General features: G+C 37.4%; 2 protein-coding genes and 1 pseudogene across 2 annotated transcripts; 2 read left to right on the top strand and 1 right to left on the bottom strand.

Moving 5' to 3' along the window:
* Positions 1-204: 204 nt before the first annotated feature.
* LOC147513537 (U-box domain-containing protein 33-like) lies at positions 205-6,021 on the top strand. Its single transcript, XM_086596627.1, is given in 10 exon segments — positions 205-551; positions 948-1,069; positions 1,316-1,437; positions 2,231-2,335; positions 2,455-2,529; positions 2,532-2,934; positions 3,145-3,288; positions 3,669-4,199; positions 4,512-5,279; positions 5,555-6,021. Coding segments are annotated over 10 exon segments (2,718 nt in total). The 5' UTR covers positions 205-286; the 3' UTR covers positions 5,738-6,021.
* Positions 6,022-7,851: 1,830 nt separating this feature from the next.
* LOC147513538 (C2H2-like zinc finger protein) lies at positions 7,852-14,497 on the top strand. Its single transcript, XM_086596629.1, is given in 11 exon segments — positions 7,852-7,941; positions 8,064-8,097; positions 8,205-8,341; positions 9,058-9,102; positions 9,192-9,245; positions 11,050-11,101; positions 11,104-11,153; positions 11,256-11,462; positions 12,372-12,457; positions 12,891-13,879; positions 13,996-14,497. Coding segments are annotated over 9 exon segments (1,863 nt in total). The 5' UTR covers positions 7,852-7,941; positions 8,064-8,097; positions 8,205-8,224; the 3' UTR covers positions 14,259-14,497.
* A 1,279-nt stretch (positions 14,498-15,776) lies between these two features.
* LOC147513539 (protein STRICTOSIDINE SYNTHASE-LIKE 10 pseudogene) lies at positions 15,777-16,199 on the bottom strand (annotated as a pseudogene).
* Positions 16,200-21,165: the final 4,966 nt, after the last annotated feature.

Genomic DNA, 21,165 nt, shown 5'->3' on the forward strand with positions numbered 1-21,165 from the left:
GGTTTGAGTGTTTGACTGGGAAAAAAACCGCGTGGAGAATGCCAGTTAGGATTGACGGTTACTTTAAAGAGTATCAAAAAGCAGGCTTCAGAATATCCCATTGCCCCAAGTCCAAAACGTCAAAGGCATACCCCACTCTTCACGTGTAAGAAACTTCCACAATTTATTTATTTATTATTATCAAATGTGATTCACCTCTAAAAACAACTTCTATCTTTCTAGAAAACGACTCGAAACTTTGTGATGAAGTAAGTGGGTGAGAGAGAGACAGAGAGAAAAGCTTTATATGGCTATAGTGAATCATGTCCCGGTTCTTGAAGAAATAAGACAAAGAAATGAGCTTGGTGTAGTTGGGTTGATGGAGAATCAAAGTGAGATTACTGAACAAGAACAAGGGACACCAACTGTTGAGGAGGAGAAGGTTTATGTGGCAGTTGGTAAAGAAGTGAAGGATTGTAAGTCTGTAGTGTTGTGGGCGTTGAAGCATTTCAGAGGAAAGAAGCTTTGTCTTCTTCATGTTAATCAGCCTGCTAAAATGATTCCAATGAGTAGTAAGTCATTTTTTTTACCTTTTGGAATTGAACTTACTTTTGGATCAAGTATGAATCTCATCTTGCAAATGTGTCAATTAAAAAAAGACTAGTCAACTTGAGTTATATATCAATCCTTCTTATGGGAAGTGCATTTGCTTCAGCAAAATGCTTTCAAAAGTTTAAATCTTTATTGCGCTGAGCTTCTGCAAAATGAGTTGACTGGGAATGTTTACTTTCGGTTGAATTTCGATATGAATATTAAAATCGGGATTAGAGGTTAAAAGGAGATGGAAGAATTAGAGAAAATTTATCTGCTTTAATTTTCTCCTACAGTGTTTCTCTGGTTTGAGTTCTACAATATAAGTTGAAAAGTCCACACTTGATCTGTTTTTTATTGTTTATTTGTGCTTGCAGTGGGGGGGAAGTTTCCAGCGAGCAAGTTGACAGAACAGGAAGTCAATGCATATCGCGATGTTGAGAAGCAAAAAATGCATAAGATGCTAAATGAGTACCTCTTATTTTGTGCCCAAGTTGGGGTAATGTTTATTTACTTTTCATTGTCATATTAGTAAATTTATTTTCACTGAAAAAAATATGTCATTGTTTTAGTATATATGGTAGAGTGAAGATGAGCAGATAATTTTTTGAAACACATTGAAGATTGAGATGCCCACGTATCTATCATTGCCCACCAGTTTCTATTATCTGAACGATTTTAGGCTCTCACATTATTAAATGATTAATCTTAAAGATCAATTTTGACCTCCTATTTCAAATCATAGGTCCGGCCAGAGAAATTGCACATTCACAAGGAAGATATTGGATTAGGTATCGTAGAACTTATTGCTCAGCATGGGATCAAAAGGCTTATCATGGGAGCAGCTAGAGACAAGCAGTATACAAAGTACGACAACAATAGTATTCGTCTTATTGCTATCACTACTTTAAGTGTTATTTTATTTCTTAATGTTTGCAGTTGCTGGTCTGGTTGCCTAAGGGTATAGCACCCATTGTAATATTAAACATTCTAAAACATGGGAGATCCTGTAAAGACCAGTAAGGATGAAGTATCCAGAGCATATTCTAGCTTTATGATGCCCAAATGTTTTAGTTTGGTTCTTAAATAGTTGTGCCGTCTTTGACACATCATGGTTAAGGATGGCACGACTTATCCTCTACTGAGAATTTCAATCTTCAATCTACTGGGAAAAAAAGAGGAAAGGGGGGGGGGTAGCATGACAATGATGGACTGTATTACCTCAGTTATAGAACTCTGGATGGTTCAAGTGCACTCAGTCTCAACGGTTCAAGTGCTTATGTGCTTGTATTGTTTAGGTAAATGAGCCTTGTTCGTAGTTTTTGACCATCCTATTTCTCTCACTTTAATTAGATAACGCCATTATCACTTTGTGTGATTATATAGTATTGCTGGATCTCGGACTAGTCTTACTTGAACTGATGATTGTCTTAACTGAACAATCATCTATGACTTGAATGTATGGATTACCACCCTTAAATTTGTTTTGGGTGACCTTTGCCTTAAATTTATGTTTCTTGTTTGGATATAATAAGGTTTGTAGATATGTCATTGCTGTGATACTTTATATATTAATTGCTTTCTTGACACTTTGAAACTAACTTCTGAGTCTGCTTTGGGAAGCCCTAACGGCCTAACCTGCTTTTTCTTTTGGTTGAAGGAAAATGACTACGCTCAAGTCCAAGAAAGCAATCTTTGTGAGTCAACAAGCTGATTTGTCGTGCCATATATGGTTTGTCTGCCAGGGATGCCTCATCCAGACGAGGTAAAGAAAGGAATAAAATATTGGTCTTGTATTTTTTTTGCAAAAGGAAGTGTATGTTTGAAGACTTCTCGGTTAGTTGAGTGTCATGGCCACTAAAACTTGATCCATATGTTAAGCAGGGAAGGTAGTTTGGACGGAACTGAAATAAGAGTTACTGAAACCCCCTGGAAAGTTCCCCACCGACCAGTTCAATAACTGAAAATCCCCAAACAGACCACATAAGATCGAGATCTATCGCGGAGGGGCAGATTGACCACTCAAGACTTGCCAACCCTATTCAAAATTTTATTCGTCGAGTCAGCTCTCAAGGAAAAAAAGTTCCTACATCAGGTTCATTTGATGGGAGCAGAGGGCTATTAATGCCTCCGCGCCAGTTGCCTGTGGCCCAGGCAGAGAGTGTGAATGAATGGGAGGTAAACTCAAGAGGGAGCCCTTCCCAGGGTTCAGGCGCTTCAGTTTGGTCTTCAAGTGAAGAAGTGCTTGAAAGTACAGATTCTATCTCAGTGGTTAGGGACGAAGGGAGTGAAGATGGATCAACATTGTCATTAATTCAGGATTCAGAGGATGGTATCTACCGTTCATCTCCAATGAACGAAAGTGTACGTACTTTATACTTGTATACAACTTGAAGCAATCTTCGATTTTCGTGTATAGGTTATGCCTAATTGTGTTATATGAGTTTAAGATAGTCAAATCTTGATCTTTAGTCTGTACAAACAGTCATAAGCAGAATTGTCATAAGTTTGGTTTAACTTAATTATCAAGTTTTCCTATTATTCTCCTACTTTAAGATGACCATTATATTCTAGCAGAATGAAGAGAGGGTCGACAGCGAAATGTTGGATAAACTGAAACAAGCTATGGCGGAGGCCGAGAATTCAAAGAAAGAAGCATTCGAAGAGTTGGTAAAGCGTCGGAGAGCCGAAAAAGATGCTATTGAGGCTATACGCAAAGTAAGTAAGCTCACCCTGGAACACTAGATGATTTTTAAATTGGTATGAGTGCAAGTTTCAGTGCATTATATGTTCAATATTTTGTAAAATGTAAATACTACAGAAACAATGAAGGAAAGAAACTCGAGGTTCTAGTTTTGAAATCTGTTCTGAGCTCTTATCAACTTGTCATTCTAGTTTTGTGTGGCGAAACCATTGTAGTTTTAAATTCGCGTTATAAAGTCTCACAAGTTTGGTATAAAGTATGTTGATCATCATTCTTAGCTTCTTTAAATTTCAAAAGCATCATTTTTTTTTTCAATTCGTGCTAATCAAGGAGGTTTATAGACTTTGGGTTTATGTCCTATCCTCCCCTCACAAGTTCAGCCACATTCTTACAGGCTAAAGAATCAGAAAGCATATATGCCAACGAGGTGAAGCAAAGGAAAGAAATGGAGGCTTTACTGGCAAGAGATACTCTAGAACTAAATAATATGAAAAGACATCAAGATGAAGCCTTGGAGGAACTAAAGACTGCGATGGACCAAAAGATGGTGTTGGAGAGCCAAATGGCCGAGTCTGATAGGTTGTTAAAGGAGTTGGAAGAGAAAATTGTCTCTGCTGTGGAGCTCTTGGTGAATTTTAAACAAGAACGAGATAGGTTGCAATTAGAGCGTGACAATGCAGTCCAAGAAGCTGAGGAACTGAGGAAAAGGAGAGAAGAGGAGGCAACTAGCTCACATACACAACAGTTCTTCTCCGAGTTCTCTTTCTCTGAAATCGAGGCAGCAACCCGCAACTTTGATCCCTGTCTGAAAATTGGAGAAGGAGGATATGGCAGTGTGTTTAAAGGGTTTCTTCGCAACACTGAGGTGGCCATAAAGCTACTGAACTCCAGTAGCTTGCAGGGGCGCTTGGAGTTCCAGCAGGAGGTAAGCTTAATGCAGTTCATTCTCAACAATAAGGCATAATACATCTCGAATAATTACGATAATTACTACAAGTTGTAAATTGGTAAGCTACTTATTGGGTCTTTTACTGGCTCAATACTATGCTAATGTGATGATCCTAACTGCAAGGGCATGGGTTGGCTCTTGAAGAAAATGAATAAAACTTGGTAGAATGATCTTAGGAGTTTGGTGAGTCATGCTTGCCACATGGATCTGGATTATGTTATGTTTGCCTACTTTAGAGTTATTATGATCTTCAAAGTTTATCATGTGGAACTGATTACTGGTTTTCAGGTGGATGTTTTGAGTAAAATGAGGCATCCTAACCTCCTTACTCTTATTGGAACTTGCCCAGAAGCGTGGTCTCTCGTTTATGAATACCTTCCAAATGGCAGTCTTGAAGACCGTCTTGCCTGCAAGGGCAACACTGCACCTCTATCGTGGCAAACACGGATCCGCATTGCTGTTGAGATCTGCTCTGCCCTTATTTTCCTCCACCACAACAAACCCAATGGCATCATTCATGGTGATCTCAAGCCCGGTAACATAATCTTAGATGCCAATTTTATAAGCAAGTTGGGTGATTTTGGCATCTGTCGCTCACTCCCCAGTGATGGAAGTTTAAACACGACAACCACCCTGTGCTGGAGAACCAACAACCCAAAGGGAACTCTTGTTTATATGGACCCTGAGTTCCTAGCAACAGGAGAGCTAACGACAAAATCAGATGTCTATTCATTTGGAATAGTACTATTACAGCTTCTTACGGGGAGACCAGCTTTAGGTATAACGAAGGAGGTGGAATATGCATTGGAGAAAGGGAATTTAAGTGCACTTCTCGACTGTACAGCTGGAGACTGGCCTTTTGTGCAGGCAAAGCAGTTGGCTTACTTGGCATTAAGGTGTTGTGAGATGAACCGTAAAAGCAGACCAGATCTTATGACAGAGGTGTGGAGGGTGCTTGAACCAATGAAGGCTGCATGTGGAGCCTCGTCATCGTCAAGGATGGGATCCGAAGAGCTTTCTCACGTTCCGTCCTACTTCCTATGCCCCATTTTCCAGGTTAGTCTTTTATTTAAGGCTACTGCTTGATTTGTTTGTCCGTTTTAGAGCTCTACAACACATGACAAGAAACTACAATTTGATAATGTTGTGCATCCTCACAGCAGGGGAACTTGTTCACGACCCTATGTTGACTGGGTTTCTAACCTGCCATAGGTGGGAGGTGGTCCTTGGAGCATATCCCATAAAATTTAGAGCATAACCTAGAATCACATCATTTGTTATTTTTATCTTTATTTCTCTTATCACTGTGTTTGGTGGTTCCAAAATTGCAGGAAGTCATGCGTGATCCTCGGGTAGCAGCTGATGGGTTCACATACGAGTCTGAGGCAATAAGTGGATGGCTTGATGGTGGTCACAACACCTCTCCAATGACAAACCTTACGCTTTCAAACTGCGACCTCATACCCAATCGCTCTCTTAGGTCCGCAATAGAAGAGTGGCTGCAACAACGCTAAAAGTTTTGTTATAGCTTCTAAGTTTTGATAACATTTAGCACACCATTGTTTTGTTTCTGTTTCCAGTTATTGTAGTCACCAATCAGCCAATTGTTATGCATTGTAAAGATAGTTACTGCATATATACCACTATACGATATATGATGTATAGATGCGAACAAGTTCCTTTTTTCTCTCTTCTTCTCGTGTAAATAAGTTGTTTTACTGTACATTATTGGTAGAAAACTTGTACGGGTGGTATCCCATAACAGTTTTGGGCGCTGAATGTATTTTTAATTCTTTAATTTCCATAGTAATGCGTGCGCAACAGGCTCGGGGGATGTTTGAGAGGTGTAAGAAAATACTAGCGCTTAGTCCGCAGATTTTGTTTGGAGTCTGAGCTAATTACACTAATGAATGCAAGAAATGAGTGGTTATCGGGTATAAGTACTAGTATAATTCAGTTCCTAAAAAATATTAGCGCCCACATCAATTTTGGGTCAAATTTGATAAAGATATGGATGTACTGTAAAAGAAAATTGTGAGAACTATAATTCTACGATGCAAAAGCACTGGACAATTACCACTTCACTAAGCATCAAAGCATGTAGCAAATTACGCACATGCATGAATGTTCATACAATTCGAGTTAGAAATGGAATGACAACTAATATTTTTTTGGTTATCATCAATCATTTATTAATGGACAATATCTGATTTTAAGACATTGAAATTTGAAACTAATAAGATTGTCGAAATGGAAATGGACATGTGATCCGAGAACAGAAAAGTGTATACTGTCAACATTTTGTCGTATATATAGATTCTTCACCAATATCATTAAGACATTAATAAATGAAAAAGAGAGTTACAACCACTAACAGGAATTTAGTCGAAATTTCTGTCGTGGTTAGGTAGAGGTGTAGAGCACTAGAGCAATCACTCACTGTCTTGTCCCATGACACGTATGTAAAGAGTACGGGCAAGTTCGAAAGGCATGCACCCAACAACGTTTCACGTGCAAGCTCAGATGCACGTTGGAATCATTTGAGCACAAAAAAACAATTCCTACCTTCCCAATGCAGTCGACTATAATTCTCTCTTTGCCGTTATACGTTATACGTATACCAGTATTTTTCATCTTTTTTGAAATTGTCTCGTGTAAAAGTGAAAAATAATTTCAGATGGAATGTTGGAAAGAGACATTTTAATTGAGACATATTCTGTAAGGTATTTTGTCTGAAGTTAAATAAAAACCGAAAAAAATTGAAAAAATACACAAGATAGAAAAAAAACACAAATCTACTATTATCTCGATTAAAGATTTCACCCTTATAATGACTTAGGAATATAGTCACCCTAATTTTCACCTATGCATTGGGCACTACATTTGAAAAAAAAAAAGTAAAAATTTTCACATTCTTTTAAATTCCACTTACATTGGGAATGCTATAAACCATACTCCTAATAGTACCAGATAGAAAAAAAACAAAGAAAGGTCGCTTTCACCCTTTAATTTCCTCTCTTCTTCTCTTTTTTAATTTAATTTACACTCTCCCACCCCTCTCTCTATATATATTTCCCTCCCTCGAAACTTCTCTCTCCCATTTTTTCCCGTCGAGATTTCATCCATCCCAAAAAAAATCTCACTCTAGGGTTCCTCCTTTTCCTCTTCACAAACAAAACCTTTTATTAATCTAATAATCTTCATTCATCCTCGATTTGTGTAAAAAGTAAATAAATTATTTCCTTTACAACTCATATTAACTGTGATCACACATTCACACCATCTTGATTTCTCCGTAGGTAAGTTTTCCGTCATTGTTGTTATCTTTCATACACATTTTTTTTTTTTAATCTGGATCTCATTTTTTTAACCTAAACCCTAGGCTATAACTTATTGCTGAATTTGATGGGTCAGTTTTTTTTTTTTTTTTTTTTTTTTTTTTTTTTTATAGATCTTTAGGGTTTAATTAATGTATGGGTTTGTATTTGTGCAGGAGCGTGTAATAATTAGTATTGTTAAATGTCGGTAACGAAATTAAAGTCATATAACATAGTTGATGCAATGAAGCCTGAACAGATGGTTGGACAAGCTATTGGAAACAATGCACTTGACACATTGAGCGGAAAATCTATATCGAAAGAACCTGTACATTATTTCCCTAGGGCGAGTGACAACCCTGTTCAGTGGATTCAATTACTTCAGGCTTTTGACCAACAAGGTATTGATAGATTTTCTTATAAGAACTGGAATATCAGACAGAGTGTAAAAGCTCGTTAGTTGAGTCCCTGTTCCGTTAGAGGGACTAAGAGTGCCTCTGAACACATTGTTACCTTTGCTCAGGCTGCTGGTAAGGCCAATGGTGAGCCTAAAAAATGTATGTCAGGTGTCATAAGCAGGTATTAGGTTATAGTTAATAATAACTTTATATAGAGTTGAAACACAAAGACGTTGATTAACTTTGTGTCTCTTTCTTTAATACAGATCTCCCAGGCTGGCCTTTGATGTATCCTCCTAAGGCACCGATGAAGAAGTGTGATAAATGTACTCGGGAGTTTTGCTCTGCCATTAATTACAGGAGGCATATACGTGTGCATCGCCGATCTTTGAACCTTGACAAGGTCTCCTTCTTGTTTATTTCCTTGTCTTTCTTCTACTTGATATAGGCTACAATCATTTTTATAACATTATGTAATGCTGTCATATCAGAATTCTACTGTATATATGATATGAAGGGTTGAATCTTTTATTGAAGTGTAAAGCTTTCTATTGACAAAGATGGTATATGAAAGTTGAAGAGGAATAATATCTAATTTGTATATTTAAAGTAGGTGATATGCGTGCGCCTCATTCGAAGCTATCTAAAACATATGTGCTGTGTAAACTATAACGAAAGTTAACAGATATGTAGTCATTTATTTGCATGCATTCCCAATTTAGATATCCGGTCTTATAGTCGTTCATTCATTATCTCAAGGCCTGAATTTAAATTAGTAATGAACTTCCAAATAAATTAGTGCAGGATAAGGAAGATAAAAGATAAATGAGCTGTTCAAGGTTGTCTGTAGAAATCCCGAGGATTTTAAGTAGGAAGGCTTCGGCCTTTTATTTATATTCGTCAAAGTTTTTTTACACTATCTTTTATAGTGTTGTGATGGACTTCATTATCATCTGCTAAAAATTTGAGCTTGCAAGACAATTTAATTTTGGAAATTGAGTAGTAGATTAATGTGGTTGACTTATACTGTCCTTTCAGAACCACGTAAAGGGCAATAGTTAATCATATTTTATGTTGTCTTTTGAGATTAAGCTTTTATTCTTGTTTGATGTTTACCAGGATTTCCAGAAGAATAGAGATTTCTTGGGCGAATTTTGGGATAAGGTAATGTTCGATATTTCACTTATGTCGAAAATCTCTGCCCTGCATAGAACCATCTCACTTTGTTTTTCTCTCCTTAAATTTATTTGCAGTTGTCCGCTGACAAGGCAATGGAGATTGTGTCACTTGAGAATGTTACACTAGAGGTATATAATTTGTCTTTTACCTATTTCAGTAGTGTTTTGCCTTTGATACCTCTTTTACGTCTGGTACAAGTGATCTAATTATTGCTACTAAATTGGAAATGCTAGTTTCTGCCCCTATAATTTGACAAGTGTGCATGACAAAGCATTGTGTTTTGCTCCAAACAACTAAAGTGTTTCACTAGAAACTTCAAACATGAACTATGCTGTCAAAGGTGTCGCTCAGGCGTGCCAACGCGTCCATGTCCAAGCACCACTGCCTCACATATTTGTAAAATTGCATATTAATAAACCTGCTACTGTGGCTTAACCCCTCAGATTAGAAAATAATCACCACTCGCATTTTCGTGGTCTGGAGAGAAGAACTGACCTGGAGGCTGGTGGCCGATGCTGGATCAGCTTGGCCGTGACTGAATCTTTTTTATTTTATGGGCCATATTTTGTGAATTTTTGTCTTGTAAATCGATCTAGTTTATAATTATTTGTAGTGTGTTTAAAGTGATTCTTCTGTAATGGGCTATGTAACGAGCTTATGTATCTAAGTGGGTCTGATGTTATGGTTCATGACCCTTACAAATGAGCAAGACATGAGAGCATAGTCATTAGTCAAAAAATGGACCTTCTAAAAAATTCCCCAGATAAAGTTGCTGTGCTTGGGCATATGGGGATTGGAATTGGAGGTTTCTGAGGTATTAGACACGGGATTTGGGGTCAATTAGAGTATTAGACAAACATTTTGTATGGTGCAAATTGGATCATTGAGTATGTGCTTGTTATATGGGGCGTGAAGTAGACGTCATTTTCTTATGCCGGTGAATGAGCTCATATATTTGGAATACAAGCTTTAAGACAGTCTGTGATGGCAGTATATTTGAAGGCTGTAGGATTGTTAGGAATGTCATCTACAATTATCAAGCTCGCGTATCAGTGAAACGAAAGACACTAGTGCCAGTCCCACTTAGCCTAAGTTCACTGGTAATATAGTGAGTGATTTGATGGGATTTCGGTGAATGTTTGCTGGTATTGAGTAACTTTTTTTTGTCAGTATTCTAATTGTTCAATACTAAAGTATGAAAACTATTGTGTAATGGGAAAGTTTCTTCTTGGTTGCATTTCAACAAGGAGTATCAACGGTTCGGTTCCTGTCGGTTATTTAGTGATTTTATACCCTTAATTATTTGAATCTCACTGTTCCGGTTTCAATACCCATATCAAAATAGTTGTATCCATAACCATGAAATAGACATATACCCATCTGTTCCGGTTCTTACAACTTAATATTTATTTGAAATATCTAACAATTTTAAATTGAAAGTTTTGTAAAAACGCACTTTGTCGGCTATGTTAATATGAATAAATATTATAAACAAATAGCTAATACTACTTAAAATGAAAAAAATGAGAATGTGCTGACTTGGAAAATGTAAAAACAGAATAGTTGCAATGCATCATAAAACTAACAGTATGGTAGTTGACAAAGATCCATATCATGGGTTAATGGAGTTTCCTTAAGTCAAGACTACCAGCATGATATGTTATTGTTTTCTATAATGTAATTTCTCCATCTCAGACATTGAAAGTAGAACTTCTAGTGTATATCTCTAATTTTCATCGAATGCATCTAATGCTATCGGATATGGTTATTTTGCGGGTACCAACCGGATAGTACCCATCGGCTCTTTATTTATTTTGTTCTTAATGGATTGGCTCCTAAAAGTAATCGTGTCTTAATGGATACAACATTTTTTTTTATTATGTGTTTATATATTTGTCCAGATAACATTTCTAATGACCATGCACATTGCAGGAAGTTTCTGGAATGTCACTTGTGAAGGCGTTGGCATCACTTATCCATAAGCCGGTTTTTATACTCTTCCACAAGCTTGTATAAAAGCAGGTTCAATTCTTTTGGTAGGCCAACTGCAATCTCCCTGTGGTCTTTTTGTTTGATTCATCAGTAGTAGATGTTTAGTATCTTTTATGAGTATGTTAAATCGTATATACCTCTTGTAGGATCTTGTTCAAGCTTTGCCTTCAAGATTTCCTATTTCTGCACAAGAATTTTTTACTGTCCTTGATGACGGAAGTGAGAAAACGTTCTTGTGTGCTGGCACAGCTTTCTCCATGCAAAAGTTTGTGTTTGATGGGGAGACTGGGAAGATTATGCTCGAAGTGAGGAATATAGTTGCTTGCATCTGTTTTTTGTTGGAACAAAATCTGGTATGTTTTTTTTTTTCCTTCCATTTTTCTGTTATTTTATTTTTATCTCCTACCGCTCTTAGTAGAGATTGGAAAATGAGAAATGGTAAATTCAAATAATTTACTAGCACAATGAAACAAAAGTAAAATGCAGCTCACAAAATATACATGAATGATGTTCCAATCCATCCCGCTTATGGTGCCTCCATGTACATGCAACTTTTATCTAGCCATTGCTTAAAGCAGTTGGTTTTTTCAGGTTATTCCATATATGCACTATCTTAGTATGATTTATGCTCCTTCGATTGCATATTAAATAGTCTTCCAAACTAATGCTACTGTGCAGTGTTTGTGCTTAAATACTACCGGCGTGCCTCTGGCTCCCCAGTCCACTCTGCTATCCATATTATTTTGTTGAAATTAATCAACTTTTTCTGTTATCCACTTGTGAATGTTCGAAGATTGTTATCACTCTAAAGACACCGGCCTGAGCTTGTAACAATTTACGAATAATTTAAACATCTGTACACATTTTTGTCTTAAATGATTGAAATATTGTCTTTTTTCTTGGAAAGAAAGAAATAACAATAGTAAAAGTTTTTCGTTCTCTACCATGAATTGAACCTCCTTTTAGGGGACTCACTCTTCTAGTGTATATGACCCTTCTGTATGTTTAACTATACGGACATGTTATATTCAAAGGTATAGTTGGGAGATCATGTTCCCATGTCATATAGATCCTAATGTGTAGTGACAGATTATATCTGACCATTATTATCTTATAAAGTAAAAAAAAAAATTATTTTAAGGTTTATTTTCTTTTTAGAGCTTTTGACATGCCCCATGGTCCCAGACGGGTGCTGTTAGGGTTCATTTATAGAAACGTCAAGTTATATTGTGATTGAATGATTGATGCATGCTATCTTGTAGGTCAAGGCATGGCTTGCTGATAAGGATGTCGAAGCTTTGAGGTGTCAGAAGTTGCTTGTGGAGGAAGAGGAAGCTGCTCAGAAAAGGTACTTTATGATGTGACACTTGATATTTGTTTCACTTTGAAGAAGATTATCTACTGTTTTAGGTTTACACACCAAAGTGATCTTTATGTAATGATTTTAGTGCCTGTCCAGTTTCCACTTAGCAAAACTGTCTCCCAAGTAGTAGTAATAGTAGCAATGTTATTGATAATAATAATAATGGTAATATAAATGGTACTAATATGAGCTAGACCAGTGAGCTATTACACTTTCAGAACACCCAGAAATATTCAAGCATTATAAATATAATGATAATGATAATAGTAATAACAATTAAAATATAAGATGAACGAAATAAAAAAGTGTGATCATTCAATTTATAATTCATTTTGTATATTCCAACTTAATACTCTTTTAGTAATGCATGGATCTTTTTGAAGAGATACTGATTTCACTGTTGTTATATCCCCTGCAGACAAGCTGATCTCTTCGAAAGGAGAAGGCTGAAGAAGTTCCGACAGAAGGAGCAGCAGAAATTGAAGGAACAAATTTACAGCGAGGATGCGGATTTTAGAGAACATTCCTCTGATTCATTGGCTGCACCACCTTCAGTAGAATCGTCCAGTTCACCAGCTGCCTCCAACGCAGAGTCGTATACTCTAGAAGAGCCATCAGACTTCCACACAAATGAAGAAGTGGATACCAGGTGCTTCTCAGGATCAGATGATAACGACACTGATAAAACATCTAGTAATGCTGATTCAAGCAGTTTCCAGAATGGGGACCCCCAAGTGAAGACAGGAAGTGGTCGTAGGCGCCAAATTATCACTCGACGGCCAGTGTCTTGCTCGCAGCGTTGTGCAACAAATGGATATCATGTTGTGGTTACGAAATTGGGTCCTGTACAGAGACAAGGTGTCCATAGGGACCAAAGAAGTACATCTCTAACCAACGGCCATAAGATCTGGACCCGTAAAACCAAGCCTGACGAGGAAGGTGAAGAGGACTTGAATGTTGGAATGTTAGAAGCGTCAAGTGATTTAAATGCCCGAGTATTGCGAAACTCTGGAGACCAGCCAAATCAAAGTGAAAACCGTGAGGTTCTGATAGGTTCCATATCTGTTATACTCCGAGAATGCAATGGACAAACTTGGGATTTACAGGCTGATCAGTGTGCTGGGGACAAAGAATTATATGAGAATAAAAATACTCATGAGAAGCATGCAAAATCTGATTCTGGACATGGTACAAATCGGTCAGTGAAGCTTTGGAGACAAGTTGGCAGGGATGATACTGCAAATACTGGTACAGCTAAAAATGGTGAGAGAGATGCTGATACAGCTGTAAGTTCAATCACAGTGACCAGTCGACCTTCAACAAAGGAGACATCAGTGGAAGAAGGTGCAGATGCAAGAGGTCTGAAATTGTTCTGCAGTAGTTCTGCAGTTGCTTTCCTCGCACAAAGTAAGCACAGCAGCTTTATTTCTTACTTCGAAAACATTGTCATCTCATTATCCTTTAATTGGAACTTTTGATGATCTTTTATGAGTGGCTCATGTGATGTATTGTTTATGATGCAGGATGGAAAGAGGCTGTTGCTGCTGAACATGTGAGACTGGTCCTATCGCCTGAATGTGAACCACCGAAGTGCCCTGATAAGCCAGATGATACTGTAGTAGATTCGCCATTGAATCCGAATATCCTTTGCAGCAGTGAAAATCGTTTGATCAGTGTTCATCCCCTTGAACATGCAACCGATGGAGCCACCAAAATAAAGCGTAAAGTGAAACCCAGAAAAGGTGGCAGGTTAAAGTATATGCCCAAAGAAAAAAATCATACCTAATCAATGGTGATAGGACTATTGTTATACAAATGTGCAGTTTCACAACTATTTAATATTTTTAGCAGAGGTTCCATTTTTAAGAGAGGTCTTCTGTCATAGTAGGAAAAAGAAATGAGAGAAAAAAAAAATTATTTGGGAGGAATTTGTTTTATAGATCTTTAGGAGCTTTTAGTTTAGAGAAGAGATTAGTTAGTCTCATTTTGTTTAAACTTTCTGTAATAATTTGGCTAGTTTTTCTCTGTGTGCGCTTTTCTCTTCCTTCATATGAATCTCGTTCCCCTTTTCTTTTTGATGGAGCACTTGGTGATAGCTCTCTCTCTCCCCCGCACAAATTAAACTGTAGCCGCCACAATAACACACACCGACACACAAGGGAGAATTGATGAGACATTGGGCTGTAGAGTTTGTTGTTGCGGCCCAGCACTTTACTACTTTTCCACTACATTTGGTTGAGGAGGAATTTCAATCGGTAGGGGCGGTCGTTTTGTACACGACCCACTAACCCGACATGAAACACGAAATTAGTGGGTTTGGGTTGGAAAAAAAGATTTTTGGGTCATTTAAGGACTGATTGAACCTATCAAATAAATAGGTTGGGTTAGGTCATATATATTAACCCGAGTAATTCGTTAGTATTTAGTAGACCGATTTGTTCTCGGATCTAACCCGTGACCAGTATAATCTGTTTTAAGATAAGTTTTTTTTATTTTTTAAGATTTCGTCATCCCAATTACCTAAGATAAACGAATAAAAGGAGAAGGATTAGGTGTCTGAATCGATAAAGATATGTTTTGTTATTCAATTTTCATTGATAGTATATATTTTTGATAAATAAAATTGTGAAATACTAAATATTTAGCATACAAATTATCTGTAAATCCAATCCGAAATTGACCAGCTAGTTTAGCAGGTCACCTGTTGGGTAACGTGTTATATAGGCGGATTAGGTTTGAATTTGACAAACTTGATACGATTAGTAATTAAATTGGGTTTGGGTTTGCTCTCTTAACACATGACCCAATGACACGAAAAGAACCCGACCGATTGCCACCCTACTTTCAAGTGGGACTTGAAAGTTTGGAATAAAGATAGTAGGATAGAACTAACCCACTAGGCCACCACAAAAAAAACCTCCGCAATCAATTCTGATTGGTGTATTGCATTAAAATAATGAGTTAAATTCTCTCTTTTCTCTCCTCTCTCCTCACCAGCCAATCACAGCTGACTTCTGAAGTCTTTTTTTGTGCTGGGCTATGTGTGACAGTCGCGCCCGAACAACTTACCACATTAGTAGACATTTGACCAATGGGGATGGAGGAGAAACCCTTCGTTACGAGTTAAGACCCTATGGATTGTCTAATAAATTGAACTATTGAAAGGGGTCTACAATGGCTTCTGAAAATAAAGAATTCTGACAAACACAACACTTTGCCATGAATTATGATGTAAAATTGCAAATAAAGTACTTTTATAATAAAATTTAATCCTAGTAACGAATTACAAATAACTTTTATAAAATTAAATTCTAAAAAGGCCAACAGACGGCGCAATATTAGAACCTACCAAGATCACACCATTGTGTTCTTCGAGTTCGGTAACTGATTCCAAAATCCCATTGCCGTGGAGGCCCTCAAGTATTCTGCCTTCTTTGTCAAATCGAACTTCAGCAGCATTGTAAGAAGGGATTGACCTACCATTGTTTATTGCCACCCAAAATTCTCCGTTAGCTCTTCTCTTTATATTATCGGGTGCCCCGGGAAGTTCAGCAATGATTTCGGCCGTGTTTGCTTTTGCACCTTCGAGCCAAAACCTCAAAATTTGTGCACCACCGGTTTCAGCAACGAGAAGAAATTCATTGTCCTCGCTTAGAGCGACCCCATTGGCAAACTTGAGCCTACTCTTTAGTACTATCACTTGTCCACTGACTGGATCATATTCCATGAGTCTTCCCGTGCTGTCCCCAGTTAAGGTGACGCGCAAGCGGTCCTTTCTCGTGAATATGGTGCTGCTTGTTGTATGCAGATAAAAGAAAACAATAGAAGACAAGGACAGAATAACAGGTAATAACCAAGCGCGGATTAAAGTTGTCGCTTAAGGAAAGATTTAAGCCCGCTTCGATGGTGCGAGAAAGGCAACGATGGCGTCTTCCTCACGGGATTGATGGTTAACAATGGTCGACTTTGCACTAGAACGGACTACCCTCTGTAACGGCAATATAACTCTCTCGGTGGTGGAAGAAGAAGAGAATAAAGAAAGCAATGAAAGACTTATCCGTTTCTCCGATTAGGTGTAGGGTGATAATCCACTACCCACTAGACTAACGACCAAACCCACGACTTCGACTTCGGCTCGGTTCGGTTGGTGGCGATGTGTGGCTTTGGGTGAGTCCTCCGTCCTAACACAAAAGCCTTTGTACCACAAGGGCACGCCATGCTTTAGAGGTTCACCTCGAAATACCTCAATTTGCTAGTGGTGGTTTATCAATGTGGGACTAAACAACACACAAGTATTTGAAATACACATGAAGATTCCAACAATCCCCCACTATTTCAAAATACTTATAGTCCCCACTATTTTGGAATAGGATATTACAAAAAGAAATGGGTTAACAAAATGCCGCGAGAGAATCGAAAAAACAATGCATAAGATCTTGGTGCTTTTTGGGCTTGAACTAGTCATAGGGGTAACATGTCTTATAATGCGTGAAAGTGGTGGATTAAAAATCTTTGAACCAACATTCCCTTGTAGTAAAATAGAGGACATGCACCCACATTGCTCTTTCATTATATGCACGATTACAGCGGTTATTTAAAGCTTTTTGGCCCTTTATTTTACGTGTTATGTGAATGCTCTAGAGTATTTGCACGAATACTCATAAGAACCGGCCAGTTCTACATTCCGTAGGTGGATATCCATCAAGTGTACATAGCGGTTTAAAATACACCATCTCATAAAAATAATGGACTATGGATTCCATTAAGAGTAAAATAACTCATCCTTTTTCTCATTGCTATTCAAGTTATACAAAGTATACAAAAATGCTATCTAGTCATAGGGTGGGGCGTCTCAAAGAAAGACAATAGCATACCGGGCGGCGAGGTGACTTGTTTTCCCTTTGAACCTACTTCATGGGATCTCCAATCACATAGGTGGGGTTCTTGTCGATTAATAAGCCCTCTATCTAAGGCAAAGTCCCATCCCCTCGGCGTATCGACCACTTGTCTCTGTTAAAGTGGCTTTGTCGGAGGATCGGCCAAATTTAACTCGACCTCACATAATCTAGAGCCACCCTGACTCCGTTCCAAAAGTGCTTTATAGGCTGTAGTCTCGGGCGAATATGCACCTTTTCCCATTATACAATTTGCTCTTTGCCTTTGCTATTATTAGCGGCGGACATCCTGATGCGCATATGCATTTGGAAGCGGTTTTGTACCAATAGGAAGATCGCCAAGAGGTTTCTAAGCCACTCGACCTCGGCACTTGCTTTATCTAAAGCAATAAGCTCGGATGATGGTTGAGCGAGCTATCAAGGTCCAGAAGATTTCCAAGCGACGCACCTCCACTTTAGGTGAAAATATAACCACTAGTGGACTTGATATCATGAGAATCGGATATCGGTTTGCATCACAATAACCATCTATCAATGGAGTTTGTCTAAACCTTATCGCCGTAATTCATTGTTCCTCTCAAAGTACTTGGCTAATCTCTAACGCAGCTCCTCAATGTTCTCGACTAGGACAATGAGTGTATCTGCTTAGCATGCTAAGCTGCATAAGCAATGTCGGGTCTAGTGCAATTCATCAAGTACATGAGACTACCAATAATTTGGGCATATCTAGGTATGAAAGTACACCATGTTGAGTATTTTTTTTCATAAGTTCACTATTTGCCTCATAAGGTGTTAACCACGGGCTTACTATCATAAAAGTTAAACTTCTTCAAAAACTTCTCAACATAATGCTCTTGTGAAATATAGCCATCATTGTTTACGATGATTTTGATTCCAAGAATCACATCGGCTTCTCCCAAATCCTTCATTTCAAATTGGGAGGATAAAACATCTTGGTGTTTCTCACAACATCAAGGCTAGGACTCATGATTAACATGTCATCCACATATAGACGGATAATCACATATGAATTCACATCAAAAGATTTGAAGTAAATACATTTATCAATGGCATCATTTATGTGATATCCATTAGACATCATGACAATCATCAAACTTTTCATGCCATTGTTTTGGCTTGTTTCAACCCATATAAAGACTTAACTAACTTGCATACTTTATGCTCATTCCCGGTACTATCGTCACCACCACCATCATCATATATTTTCTTCATCAAGATCACCATTCAAAATGCGGTTTTTACATCCATTTGATGAATAAATAAATTATGAATAGCATTTAGAGCCATTAGAACTCTTATAGAAGAAATCCTAGTTCTGAGGAGCATAAGTATCAAAAAATAGTCAATGCCTTTCTTGGGAGAACCCCCTTGACTACAAGTCTAGCCTTGTATTTCTCAATGGAACCATCTAGTTTCAATTTCTTTTTGAAGATCCACTTGTATCGCGATATAGGTTTTCTCTTGAAGATAGATCAACTATCTCCCATGTGTGATTAGCTATAATCGAATCTAGTTTAGTGTATAGCATCCTTCCGAAAAGGAGCATCTCGAGAACTGATTGCCTCATTATATCGTCCACGGGATCATCATCAAGAAGAAATGTGTAAAAGTCATCACCAAAATTGGTGGATTTCTCATCTTTTACTCTTCCAAATTTCTTGTTCGAAATTTCGGGATCTGTTGATTGTTGTTCACTAGGAGCTACCAACCTCTCATGCCAATTTTCAAAGGAAACAAATTCTCAAAGAAATCGGCATTTTTTTATCTCTATAATAGTGTTAGCATCGACAAGGTTATTATCGATTTTACTACTAAAAATCTATATGCAACACTATTATGAGCATAACCAATGAACATACAATCAGATAATTCTAGGTCCCAATTTTCTCTTTTTAGGTTCGTTCACAAGAACCTTAGCAAGACACCCCCACATTTTTTAAATATGTCGGGGTTAGGTACATGACCTTTCCATAACTTTGTATATGGTGTCTTATTCCCTGTTTTCTTGTTGGGTATCCTATTATGTATATGGCAAGCAGATAGGATTGCTTCCCCCCACAAGTTCGATAGTTACGAAACTTACAAGCATAGCATTCATCATCTCTTTAAGTGTTCTGTTTTTTCCTTTCGGCTACTCCATTAGACTTCTGGATAAAATGAGAGTATGGTGGAGTAGTCTCATGAATAATGTCACTCTTTGTCACAAAGTCCCGGAAGGGGTTAGACTCATATTCTCCACCCCTATCGGACCGAAGTCTCTTAAAAGGGTTTTGCTTAATATCATTTAACTTCAGCTTTGTACTTGAGAAACATCTCACCTGCCTCATGCTTGTGTCTAAGGAGAGTGCTTTAATACGACAATCAAAAGATAAGTCTTTTACTTTGAGTTATTGTTTGTGTTATTGGGTTATGACTTTAGAAATTTTCTAATAATTTCGTTTTTGGTAGGGAAACCAATTAAAGATTGAATATTTATTGATCTTTTGTGGTTTATTAAACCCTATATGGTTGTAGACTTTTCTCCTACGTTTGTGGGAGTCAAATATGAGATTTCTATCAAGAAAAACGTCAAAGTTCGTCTTTTTGACAGCTGCGTCACTTTCGTTCACGAAACTGCTATAACTTTCAGCTCAGAGCTCGGTTTTGCAATCCGCTTCTTGTGTTGGATATCTGATTCAAAGAGCTTTCCAGTGGTATAAGGCTTGATACCCAATTCTTCATGAGCTGGTTCAGAATTACAGTTCTTTTGAACTGTTTTTTCTAGAAGGAGGAAAATATGGTAATCCGGTTTTCAATCGGTTAGGTATCGTATTCTTTCACTCTTTGCAATTCTTTTGGTTTAATTATATGGTGATATTCTTGCCTTGAGTTGCATGCTAGTTTTTCTTATGAGGGAAATCCCTAAGCTTAAACTTCTTTAATAACCTAGTCAACAAATTATCGTGTTTATCACTGAGGAATTAATTGGTTTAACTAGAAGTAGTTTGATATTAATTTTCTTTGTACATATGTAGATGTATGTAGATGGTCTAAGAGAGACCTTAAGATAGTTAATATCAACCACACTCAAATCTTGGATAGTAATTATAATGTATTCAATGCATAATTGCTTATCTTTATTGAGTGAAGCGTGTTTGTTAGGCGATGGTTATAATTGTCTTGTTGTGAAAATACATGTTAGATGAAGTAACTTGTAGCTTATATCTAATATAGCATATGTTAAAGTTGTGTAGCATGCTAGTTTTGGATATTAATCATCGTGGATTTACTTTAAACTTGATAATAGTTTATTGATAAATTTTTCTAGTTGAAGACATTAATGGATTGAGCCATTAGATGTTGTGGTAGTACTTGAGGTCTTGTTGATAGGGTATTCTATCTTACTTGAGCTCATGTAAAAAAGAGGAGGTGGAGTCCTCAGTTGTTTTGCATATTTAGTAGCTAGATTTGCTTAAATATCGTATACTTTTTGTTGTGAGGGGTACAGTTAAAGTTTACTTTTCCTTAACCTATGATATGATATTTACCATGTTTGGCATGAATGCATTATTTAACATTGACATGAAGTTTAACCATGTCATATATTATTAAGTAATGAGCATCGTTGTCTACGAGAGGAAACAATATAGGAAACAATCAATATCCTCTTAAACCTAATTTAGTCAAGGAGATGTAAAGTAATGGTTTGTCTTCTTAGACAATATCCTCCGAAAATGACTATTTTAGACAAGGAGATGTAACACTTGTAGATTGTCTTATTAGGCATTATCCTCCTAT

Source organism: Coptis chinensis, chromosome 3 (genome assembly GCF_015680905.1).
Source record: "Coptis chinensis isolate HL-2020 chromosome 3, ASM1568090v1, whole genome shotgun sequence".
Classification (NCBI taxonomy): domain Eukaryota; kingdom Viridiplantae; phylum Streptophyta; class Magnoliopsida; order Ranunculales; family Ranunculaceae; genus Coptis; species Coptis chinensis.